Raw genomic sequence first — 12,523 nt, 5'->3', positions numbered from 1 at the left:
CCTCCTTGTTTGGAGTGCAGTGAAACGTCATACCATCATCCGTGGGGAGCTCTTCCTTGACCTTACAAGAACAGCTGTGATCCAGGTGGGATTCTGCAAGCTGTAGAACAGTGATATCTGCTAATGGTAATTCTTAGGGTATTCCTTTCATATCTTCTATTAATTTTGTGCAACATTCCTGTCAGAATACAGATGTCTTGTTGCCCAGTGCTGCAACCCTTGATGTGCTCTGACCTGTTAAACCTGGTTTTACAAGTCGTAACTTTAATCATGTTTTAGAAAGGGCGGGTTGTATCTGCCCCTCCCACTTGGTTATTCCCAAGAGGTTTTCCTTAATGGAATGAGTCCAAGTTGTATCTTCTGAATGAGGTATTTGTGTTCTGCTTCTGCCTCTCAGACATTGTTTTTTACTATGGTTCTATTTTATTGTCAGCGGTTGGCACTGTAGTCAGTATTTAAAAACACACAAGGGATCCAAGGGAGGCAATCCCAAAAGACAACGTACTACTCCCTGCCTGCAATTGGAACTCACAACAAATACGTATCTCGTGAACCGAGAATTGTGTATTGGGAAAAGAAAGCAGAAAGTGATCCTTTATAAGGACGAGAACCCACACTTAGCCGAAGGTGACATGCTTATTCATTGGGCTCCCTCCTCACATCGGGCCCGCAAGGTCCCAGATGTGGGCCACAACTCTCCACCAAGAAAAGTGGTAGGTGGAAAGAAGCTTGGGTGTTTTAGAGTGAGGGATAACCCTAAGCAAATGGGTGACTGAAGGGCAGAGTGCTAAACAAAATCTGAAACATGTTGACCGCTATGGGGGTACATTTGCTCTGAACCCCCAGTCCTCTTAGATTTTAACCCTATCCAAGGGTACCACCGAATAATGTTATTGGGCCCTTGAGGTAGTTTTAATCCCATCATTGATTTCGTTTTGCACTCTGCCCCTCACTCACCCACTTATTGAAAATGTCCTAATTGCCATCCAGTGGATTTTCTGAGAATAAGTGAGCACGAGTGACTGAGCGAAAAGTACTGTACTGTTTTCCATAATCCCAGTGGAATCAAGGTTGTCATGTGCAGTGGTTGGCAGAAACTTCCTACATCATTTTAGGATACAAGGGAGTGGTAGTGGCACTGTAGAGCTAGGTGATCAAACATCCCCTGACTCACCCACCCCCCACCACCAACACTCACCCCACGCTGGGCATGATTATGGCCACCCTCCTCCAGGTCAAAGAAGACATTCACATCATCAAATAAATACTCCTCACACACCCCAAACACCCCTCACCCACCACCTCCTCCCCTCCCAACAGGTCCCCCACCCTTCCGGATAAGTCCCACATTCAACACTCCACTCACCGGACCTCAATCCCTACTCGCAATCGCAAAAACAGCCCCAACATGTCCCCCACCCTTCCGGATGACTCTCCCACTCTACACTCCCCACATTGGTCTTCAATCACTGTTCGCAATCACAACAAACACCCTTCACCCACCACCACCTCCCCTCCCAACAGGTCTCCCACCCTTAAGGATGTTTCCCACATTCAACTCTCCACAAACCTGACTTCAATCCCTGCTCGCAAGCGCAACAACTGCCCCAACATGTCCCCAAACCCTTCTGGATGACTCTCGCACTCAACACTCCCCTCACTGGACTTCAATCCCTGTCCGCAATCGCAACAACCGCCCTCGCCGCCCACGCAACACGCTTTCGGACCCCGACACTCTCACCCTCCTGCGCTCCTACGACCCAGCTCCCCTGCACCACACATCCACCACACACCTCGCCATTCCCACGATACACTCAAATCCCCTTAGACCCCCCCACACTAAACAACAGAATATCCATCCCTAATAACCTTAGAAAAGTCCCCCTCTCTCTAGAACCCGCTACCTCCCTCGACAAACCTCGTCTCAAATGCACTCTCCTCAACTGCAGATCGACCTCTAGACATTCCTCCGCCATCGCTGATCTCATCTTAACACTGGACCTTGACCTAATCATCATGACTGAAACCTGGCTAACCGAATCTTCTACACCTATAATGGACATTCTGGTTCCCCCAAACTACCACATCATTAGACTTGACAGGTCCGGCAAAATAGGTGGTGGAATCGCATGCATTTACAGGAACAACCTCTCTGTTCTGAAAGTCACCTCCCCCTCCTTACCCTCCCCAACCTCCTGTGAATACAGCTGCCTCGATATTATCAGTGATGGCAAACCGATATGCTCTCTTCACGGCATTTACCACCCACCCGGGGACAACCCCACCTTCGCCCAACAAATCATGGATATGATCTCAACCAATTCCGGAAAGCAGCTCACCCAAATATACCTCGGTGACTTCAACCTCCACTGGAACGATCATAATGACGCGGTGGTAAATAGTCTTAAAAACTTCCTCAATGCCCTCGATCTCACCCAAATATGCAACAGTCCGACCCACGAGAAAGGCTCTATCCTCGACCTTATTATATCCAAAGAAGACTCTATCCAACTCGAATCTATCCAACCCTGTGACTGGTCAGATCATCATATTGTCACATTCTTCATCAATGAAAAAGTCAAATTTAACACGGCTCAATCCTCCAAGCCCAAAATCTGGAGAAGAGACCTGAAAAATCTCAACCCAAACTCTTTACCCCCTAACAGCTGCACCTCCTACTTCCCCCTACCGGCACTACGGACGTTCAATCCTTGACTGACCACTATATCAACGCGATGACCTCAATAATTAACGAGGCTGCACCTATGCAACTAAAAAGAGTCTCCACTAAAATCTCCAATCCATGGTACGACGGGAGTCTCAATGAAGATAGACGGGCCATGCGAATGGCAGAGCGCACTTGGAGATCAGATCCATCTGCACTGCATCTAAAAACACTGAAGAAAAATAGAAACGCCTACTTCAGGAAAATTAAACGCTCTAAAACAGACTTCTTCAGCCTCCAGCTCGACCAAGCAAAAAACCGTCCGAGAAAACTGTTTGAGCTATTCAGATCACAATCCAAGGATCAACCACAGCCACTCAGCACCATGCGCGAGGCTCCCTCCTGTGAAGACTTCTCCGATTTCTTTATCCAAAAAACTGACAGTATAAAGGGCGATCTCCTCAGTGACACAAGCCTTTACTCCAAACCTCAATGCATAGCACCCACCGAACCAAAAAACAATGCTACATGGTCATCCTTTGGCACCTACTCTGAAGAAGAAATTGGCAAACTGCTCAGCACCTTGAAACCATCCAATCACCTCACAGACCCCCTTCCTGCTAACGCTGTAAAAGACTTTACCCCTTTGCTCCTCCCACTCTGGACTAAAATTATCAACAGCTCACTTCAACAAGGAACCATCCCTGACTCCCTCAAAGTTGGACAAGTCACACCTTTACTAAAGAAACCTACAGCCGACCCCTCTGATCTAAACAACTACCGTCCCATTACCAATATCCCCACTCTCGCCAAATTGTTGGAAAAATGCGCACAACTACAACTGACTAAACACATTGTTCAGTTTGATCTCCTCAACCCTCATCAATCAGGCTTCCGAGCAGGACACAGTACAGAAACTGCTATGACCCACATAATTGACGACGCCCTTCAAATCCTAGACCAAAACGATACCTGCCTCCTCATCCTTCTTGATCTCTCTTCAGCATGCGACACCGTTAAACATGAGAATTTACTCGAACTATTAAACACAAGAATGGGTCTATCTGGGACTGTTCTCAAGTGGTTCACTTACTTTCTACACAACAGGTCGCAGAAATTCAAGAGCAACAACCTGATGTCCTCGCCAATACCTGTTTCGTTAGGCGTCCCCCAAGGTTCCTCCCTATCCCCAACTTTGTTCAACCTAGTTATGGAACCTCTCACCACCTTGTTACAAGCATCCAATGTACACTTTCACGTGTACGCCGATGATACCCAACTATATCTCAAAGTACAATCCCCCAATGACATTTTGCTCCTGAACTCAACGATCAGAAGCACCCAATCCTGGCTTGCCGATAATCATCTCAAACTCAATGCTCTGAAAACAGAGTTCCTTCTTATCTCTCCTCCCGCGAAGATCTCTACCACTCAAATTTGGCTTAAACACCTAACTGCACTCAATGTCCAACCCACCATCGTTGACTCAGCAAAATCTTTAGGCATAACACTCGACACCAATCTCAACATGCAGCAACATATCAGCAAGGCAACTAAGGGAGCGAACTACCAAATCAATACCTAAGGAAACTTAAACCCTTCCTCCCTGCCAAAGAATTCCAAACTGCAGTACAAGCACTAGTCATCCCTCGAATAGAATATGGCAGCATTGCCCTCTGCGGACTCCCCCCTAACTACTACCGCACCCCTAAGAGCTTCTCTAAACGCTGCAGCGAGACTCATCACTGGGTCAAAAAAACACTCACATATCTCCCCTGACTTGAAATACTTGAACTGGCTGCCTTTTGAAGCCAGAATACATCTGAAAATCGCCTGCATGATGCACAAGGCTGTCCACCTGAGCTCACCCAGCTATCTCACTCAGAAGCTAACAATTTCTGGAGGCTCTAGAAACACCAGAGGCACAAACAATCTTCTGCTGAAGCCTCGAAGGTTCCGGAAGGAAAAAACTTATAAGCGCTCCTTCTCAGGAATGGCACCCAGGATCTGGAACTCACTCCCTCCTGATACGAAGCTCATTTCCTCCACTACACTGTTTAAGAAAGAAGTAAAAACTATCCTCATGGCTAAATACACTTGAACTATTATTCTGGACTCATTTAAGTCTCTGCACCGATCTTTACTACTTGTCGTCCCCTTTGTTCATTTGTTTTACTTGTATTACCTACTTACATGATTTTCTATGTTCCCACGTATTTGTACTATTAGCATTACTGACGTATCTGTTTGACTATGCTCCCTCATGTTCCCCCTTTCTATGTAAAGCGCTCTGATATCTGCAAAGATCTTGTTCGCGCTATATAAAACTTTCAAAATAAATAAATAAAATAAATGTATCCTGTGGAGGTGTCCGGAGTTGGTTTGGACACCAAGCCCTCAGCTTAGGTCATCCAAAATGTGCAGGTCCTGGGGACAACATACTAGGTGGCACTGGTGGCGCACTAGACTATTGCATCTACTCCAGGGATCTGTGCTCGGTTTAAGTGCTCACAGGCTGGAATCCTGGCAGGTCCATTCAGTCTTTTATCCTTCAGGGGTCGATGAAAAGAGTACCATTGCGTTAAGTAACAATAAACATGTTTTATTTCAGCGCCAAGATGCCCTTCAGGATGAATGTGCACTTTACAAATATACACTGGGTTATACGTTTTGCAGCCTATTTGCATTTACTCTGTTGCACGATTTGAAAGATCAGTGTCAAAAAGTCCCCCCTTTTTATTAGCATATTTCAGACACGCTAATCTCTAACTATTTGAATTAAGTAAGTAGGAATGCAGCCCACATTGACCTACTTTGGACGCTCGTGGAATATACTGTTAACCCTAATATCCTTATATTATATTTTCTAAGTAACAAAGCTGATCCTCTGATTTTTTTTTGTTTAATTCAACAGGTCAGGTGGACTTAAACAGAGCAGACACAGGAGGACATTATTCAAACTATATCAAAAGATCAATGCCATTGAAAGCATCATCAGTGAAAGTGGTTATCCCCCAGGACTCGGAGAAGACCGCAACCTCTAGAAGCCATCCATGGTCAGAAATCAACTGTGAGATTCAGAGAGAACAAAATGGCCAGTGTAAAAGTGACTTCAGCAACCCAACATATGTTTGTTTAGATCAAGGAATTTCCAAAACTGGGATGCCAGATAAATGTGATGAAACTGAGGGTACAGTGAGAAATACATTGGTATTTGCAGATCAACAAAATAAAACGCCAAACTGGATATGTTACGAATGTCCTGAATGTGAGAAAGGCTTCAGACAGAGCATAGAGCTCACAAGACACATGAAAACACATTCCGGAAAGACGCTCTATCAGTGCACTCTGTGTAAGAAGACCTTTGCCAAAAGAAGTGCTTTCCATCAACATCAACGGACACACACAGGAGAGAAACCGTATCACTGCAGTCAATGTGAGAAAAGTTTCAGTATGAAGTCGAGCCTTAATATGCATCTCAGAACACATTCGGGAGAAAGACCTTATCAGTGCACGTATTGTGAGCAAAGCTTCATTCGAAATGACCATCTTGTTCTGCACGAAAGAACACACACGGGAGAGAGGCCCTATAAGTGTACTGAATGTGAGAAAAGCTTCAGTCAGAAAGTCAATCTGTCTCGACATGAGAGAACACATCATGGAGAAAGGAGATGAGTGAGGCTTCCGCTGCCACATCTGAGCTGAACACCCTCAAAGAACGGGATTGGACGCAACATGTGTCTCCTCAAGACCCGCATGGGAAGACACCACAGGTACACACAGGGAAGTAATCATTTTTGGGGAGCTCACTCTCTGAGACGATAGAAGGCCAGCATCTGAGGCGCCATTCAAAGCATCTGGTAATCTGCTGCGTGAAGGACAGTGAGCTATCCTGCAGGGGCTCAAGAATGAATTTTACGTTTTTCACTGCTAATAGAGAATATGCAATGCAACTCGGGGACGAAAAACAGAAACACCAAATGTGAAAAAGATAAATAAATGTAATTCTCAAAAAAAGGAAATTAACAGATCTGGAATAATCATGAATGTCGTTTTTGAATTGCTACTAAACTGATACATCTGAGTGTATCCAATAAGTGATTAGGCCATGATTGATAAATTAAGGAATGCATAATGTCATGGCTTCTCTGGTGAGAGTGGCAGTACAGAAGTGTGGGACTCCTCTGTCTGGACCGTGAAAAATCTTTTGAGGAGTCCAAATGGCCCTAGCAAAAGCTAAGGAAATCTAAGTTAGGGCAGGGTTCCCTCAACGGGTCTAAATTGTATATGACCACTAAGATGTCTTTTCAAGTATGTATGGTCATTTCTCAAGGGTGAAAAGACTGGAGTGGGTACCTTGACAGCAGACGTGCCCCTCTATCATCTGGCCTAGAGTCACTGATGGATGGATGCGAGAGGTATGCTACTGCATACTTTTACAAATATATCAGAGGCAGAAGACGGTGACATGCTGGCAACCCTTTGTGTGATTAGCTCCCAAATGACTGGTATTGTAAAGGTTTGAACCTAAAATAACTATCCCATATTAGATATAAGCCTTATTTGCCCCCTCTGTGGCAATCCTCCTCTGATACTGGAGTTGAACTAGTTCACACACCCAAATAAGCAGGAAGGAGGTCAGTTCAGTCTCCCAAAACCTGGAACTTGTTCTAGTAAAATGAAGAGAGGGCACCCCGAACCTCTCTAAACGCAGTACTAGGAGAATGGCAGTTTTCAAGCCAGTGCTTTATGCAAAGCAACAAATGCAAGCTCCCTCAAAGATTCTTTCGAAGAGGAACTGAATTGTAGACATTTTTATGAGGCATCATGCTTCCCTGGAAGGTATTAAATCTCCGCACTGTCCAGTTTATACACGGCAGGATGATTGGGCTTCATATACCACACTCCTCCTTTGGGAGGAGTGTGCAATACAAGGTGTAAAACTAAACACACACATCCATATGGCTGCCGAGTCAATCAAAATATTAAAAAGCACTATGACGCTGCCGGCCCCAGGGTTGTAGGCATACAGCTGTGTAATTCTGCATACCATACGCTTTGCCGGCTGGTGGATGTAGGCATGAAGCTATGTTCTTGTCCGAAGACTTTTTATAATGTCAATAAAAAGATTGGATCCATAAATAATAAAAAGCACTTCAGTTGTGTTTACATCATGACAATACCCTCCATCCATTTTGAATAGTGCGGATGGACTGGGCCAGACGCACCCTAATGTCTCAGAGGGGCATTTTCTGTGGGAAGATCTCCCTGGCTACTTTGGTGGGTCACAGAAACTTGCGGACATTGACGGAGGTGCTGGGTTTGGATTCACTGAAGGGATCCCCTTTATGGCGCTGTTGAATATTGAAGGGTGGAGCTAAACTGGGGGATTTGGTGTTTGGGAGGTGGAGGGTATACGGATGGCTGCGGTCCAGAAACATGATTTGTACTGGTATTTGCAGGTCCAACATATACCATAGGAATATCTTAAGGGAGTGGCGAGACCCCCAGACCACCCACCCTTGAGGTTCTGTTATACAAAATAAGAGAACCTCCAATTTGATTTCAAAACTGTGCAAGTTGCTAATGGGGTTTTAAAAGATCCCCTGTTAATACTTGGAGAATAATGGGAGTATGATACGTAGGTAAAAGTGAGGAAAGGGCATACCTGACATTTCCAATTGATTAACACTATGCTTACATCTGCAGCATATACTATACTGCTGAAATGATGGCTAAAATTGAAAGTTTTGATACAGTATATTCCGCTGGGTATGAAGAAATAAAGGATCTAGGGCCAGATGTACGACTGAAAATTGCATGCGCAAACGGGTTTGCGACCTGTTTGCACATGCAGTTTTCCTCTTGGCCATGAACTAACACTATTTTACAAGTCGCAAATAATTCGCAGGTCGCAAAATATTGTTTTGCGATTCGCTATTAGGAAGGTGTTCTCTTCCTAATAGCGAATCACAAGCCATGTACGAATGTTTTGAGACCGCAATTGCAGTCGTAACATACTCGTAATTTACCGCCCTCTTCTAGAGGGTGGTAATGCAGTCGCAAATGGGAAGGGTTCCCCAGGGGAAATGCAAGTGCAGGGGAAATGATTATTATTTTTATTTTTTTTAGGGGCAGACAGTGGTCCCAGGGACCACTACCTGCCCTTTAAGGAAAAGTGGGTTGCATTAAAAAAAACTGCTTTATTTAAAAGCAGTCCCAGACAAGGGGGTCTGCTGAGCCCAGCAGGCCACCATCCCTGGGAGGGCCAGCTATTCTTAATGGGGTTGTAAATTGCGAGTGCCTCATCAATATTCACGAGGCTCACATTTTCCCATTGGGAATCACAATCAGTGTCTCAGGCACTGTTGTGCATTTGAAATTGCGACTCTCAAATTGTGAATCGCAATCGAGCGCAATTTGCGAGTTGCAATTTCAATTGGTTGTATGTTAGACGGGGACCTGGAGGGTCGGCCGAGCAGAGTGATCGCACAGACAGGTAACTTCCCCCCCACAGATGGACACCACACAAAGCTTATGGTAACACCTTTTATAGGCACTTCGGGTAGTAGAGTGGTACGATACAGGGCGATCAGGACACGATGATCCTCTCAATTCTAGTCTCTAGTAAGGGAAGGGGGTAGCGGGACAGTCTTGGTACCCACGGGTACGGGTATGTAACGGTGATAGCTCACAATCCTCGAGCTCGGTGTTCGGATGGGTCAGACCGCGGCAGCGCCAGCAGGTCCCGAAGAGGTCGTAGGTGGCACGGGCCGCGGCAGCGCCAGCAGGTCCCAACGAGGATGAAGGTTACAACGGGCCGCGGCAGCGCCAGCAGGTCCCACGAGAATGCAGGTTGCAACGGGCCGCGGCAGCGCCAGCAGGTCCCACGAGGATGAAGGTTACAACGGGCCGCGGCAGCGCCAGCAGGTCCCACGAGAATGCAGGTTGCAGAGGGCCGCGGCAGCGCCAGCAGGTCCCACGAGGATGAAGGTTGCAGAGGGCCGCGGCAGCGCCAGCAGGCAGGACAATAGTTCACAAGGCAGGGCTGTGGCAGCGCCAACAGTCCGTCAAGGATGAGTTCGTCGCGGTGTCTCTCGACTCCAGGATACAACTGCCTTCCTGTCCTGGGGCTGCCTCAGTTATAGGTCTGGCGCCCTTTGATGTCCGGACCCTCGCTCTTGGAGGTCGGGAGGTCTGGGATGAGGGAGTCCAGACACCCAGCAGGGGGGTGGAGCCAGCGCCCGAGGAGGCTGGGGGTGCTCGGCACCTGGCGGGGGAGAGCCGTCGACACTTCGTGCTCCCATTGACCTGCCAAGTGGGCCGTTCACCTCCTGGGTGGAGGGTGGTGCCGGGATGTCGGGGCCTGGCCAAGCCCAGGGTTGGGGTCGGGCTGAGGCCGCGCGGCCGCGTGGTGCCGTGTCCAAGATGGCGGCTGGGCCGGGCAATGGTGCTGGCGGTGGCCCGGGCCCTGTCCTGCGGGGAGGGAGCGAGCCCTTCATGTGGCCTGTCCAACATGCGTCCCCCCCAGCTGAAGGCGGGGAGAGTCACCCATCTTCTTGGGGACTCTCCTCGTCGAGGCGGGAAAAGCGGGACAGGCCATCCGCGTTGGCGTGGTCCTGGCCGGGTCGATGTTCCACAGTGAAGTCCATCCCCTGCAGGGAGATGGACCAACGTAGTAGTTTCGGGTTTTCCCCCCGCATCTGCATGAGCCATTGCAGGGGTCGATGATCGGTCTGGACCCGGAAGTGGGTGCCGAAGAGATAAGGCCGGAGCTTTTTGAGGGCCCACACCACGGCGAAGGCCTCCCTCTCGATGGTGCTCCAGCGTCGTTCTCGGGCCAGGAGCCGTCTGCTGATGAAAGCCACTGGCTGGTCAAGTCCTTCGGAGTTCAGCTGGGAAAGGACTGCCCCAACGCCATGGTCGGAGGCATCTGTTTGGACGATAAATTCCCGACTGTAGTCGGGGGCCTGGAGCACCGGGGCGGAGCACATGGCGGCCTTCAGCTTCTCGAAGGCCGCTTGACAGTCTGGGGTCCAGTTGACCTTCTTTGGTTGGTTTTTGGAGGTGAGTTCCGTGAGGGGCCCTACGATGCTGCCATAGTCCCTCACGAACCGTCGGTAGTAGCCCGTGAGTCCCAAGAAGGCGCGGACCTCGGTCTGGGTGATGGGGGACTGCCACGACTGGATGGCCGCGATCTTGAGTTGCAGAGGGGCCACCAGACCGCTTCCCACCTGGTGCCCGAGATAGGTCACGGACCCCTGGCCAATTTGGCATTTGCTGGCCTTGATCGTGAGGCCAGCTCGTTGGAGGGCCTGTAGCACCTCTCGGAGGTGGTGGAGGTGGTCGGACCAGTGGTGGCTGTACACAGCGATATCGTCCAGGTAGGCGGCGCTGAATCCTTCGAGTCCTGCCAGGACCTGGTTTACTAGCCGCTGAAAGGTTGCTGGGGCATTCTTCATGCCGAAGGGCATGACCTTGAAGTGATAGTGGCCATCCGGGGTAGAGAATGCCGATCGTTCTTGGGCCCGGGGTGTGAGACCGATCTGCCAGTAGCCCGCTGTCAGGTCGAAGATGCTGAGGTAGCGGGCAGCTCCCATGCGGTCGATTAGTTCATCTGCTCGGGGGATGGGGTGTGCGTCTGTTCTGGTGACCGCATTCAAGCCCCGGTAGTCGACGCAGAACCGGAGCTCCGGCGTGGTGCCGGGGGCGGCCGCTTTGGGGACCAGTACCACTGGGCTGGCCCAGGGGCTGTCTGAGGGCTCGATGATCCCGAGGGTGAGCATCTTGGCCACCTCCTCTTGGATGCAGGCCCGTACCCGATCTGGTACGCGGTAGGCCCGATGGCGGATAGGGGGACTGTCTCCCGTGTCCACGTCGTGTAAGCACCAGGGGGTGACCCCCGGGGTGAGGGAGAACAGGGTGGAGAACTGTAGCAGGAGGACTCGGCAGCCTTGGCGCTGTTCCAGGGTGAGGGCCTCCGAGAGTCGGACCCCGTCCACGGAGCCGTCCTTCTCCCGTGACCGTAGGAGGTCAGGGAGGGGTTCGGAGTCCTCCTCGGTTCCATTGTCGGTTGCCATCAGGAGGCTGAGTTCGGAGCGTACAAAGTGGGGTTTCAGTCTATTAGCGTGGAGGACCCGGAGAGGGTTTCGGGAAGATTCCATATCGATGAGATAGGTGACAGGGCTCTTGCGCTCGATTACTTTGAAGGGCCCCGTCCATTTGTCTTGCAGGGCGCATGGTTCGGTGGGAGACATTACCCACACTTGTTGACCGGGTTCAAATTCGATGGAGGATGCATTTCTATCGTACCACCTTTTCATGTCCTCCTGACTGGCCTCCAGGTTTGCTTTTGCCATCTCTCTGAACCTCCTGGTCTGGTTGCGGAGGGTTAGGAGGTACTTGAAAACATCTGGAGGGTTCTTTAGAGGGGGCATTTCCCAGCCTTCTTTGACTAGGCTGAGCGGGCCTCGCACCGGGTGTCCATACAAGAGTTCGAAAGGGCTGAAGCCGAGGGACTTCTGGGGGACTTCTCGGTAGGCAAAGAGAAGGCACGGTAGTAGCACATCCCACTGGCGACGGAGGGGCTCTTCCAACCCCCCAATCATCCCTTTGAGCGTGCGGTTGAACCGCTCCACCAGTCCGTTCCCTTGAGGGTGATAGGGGGTCGTGAATCGGTAGGTGACCCCACACTGTTGCCAGAGGGACTTCATGTATTTTGAGATAAAGTTCGTACCTCTGTCGCTGACGACTTCCCGGGGGAAGCCCACTCGAGAGAAGATCCCCATCAAGGCTCGACCCACTACTGGGGCTGTTATCGTACGAAGGGGGACCGCCTCAGGATAGCGGGTAGCGTGA

At 49.5% G+C, this 12,523-nt stretch overlaps 2 protein-coding genes across 2 annotated transcripts in view; one reads left to right on the top strand and one right to left on the bottom strand.

The window, feature by feature from the left end:
• The window catches only part of LOC144770939 (zinc finger protein 181-like), an 89,983-nt gene extending 82,203 nt beyond the window's left edge, over positions 1–7,780 (top strand). Inside the window, exon 7 of the mRNA XM_078655774.1 lies at positions 5,580–7,780. Coding sequence (XP_078511900.1) covers positions 5,580–6,340 — 761 coding nt within the window. The 3' untranslated portion in view covers positions 6,341–7,780. The remainder of the gene's footprint in view (positions 1–5,579) is intronic.
• The window catches only part of LOC144769988 (uncharacterized), a 240,104-nt gene that overhangs the window by 125,700 nt on the left and 101,881 nt on the right, over positions 1–12,523 (bottom strand). The window lies entirely within an intron of this gene.

The sequence above is a fragment of the Lissotriton helveticus genome, chromosome 7 (genome assembly GCF_964261635.1).
Source record: "Lissotriton helveticus chromosome 7, aLisHel1.1, whole genome shotgun sequence".
NCBI lineage: Eukaryota > Metazoa > Chordata > Amphibia > Caudata > Salamandridae > Lissotriton > Lissotriton helveticus.
This window is presented reverse-complemented; position numbering and strand designations above follow the sequence as displayed.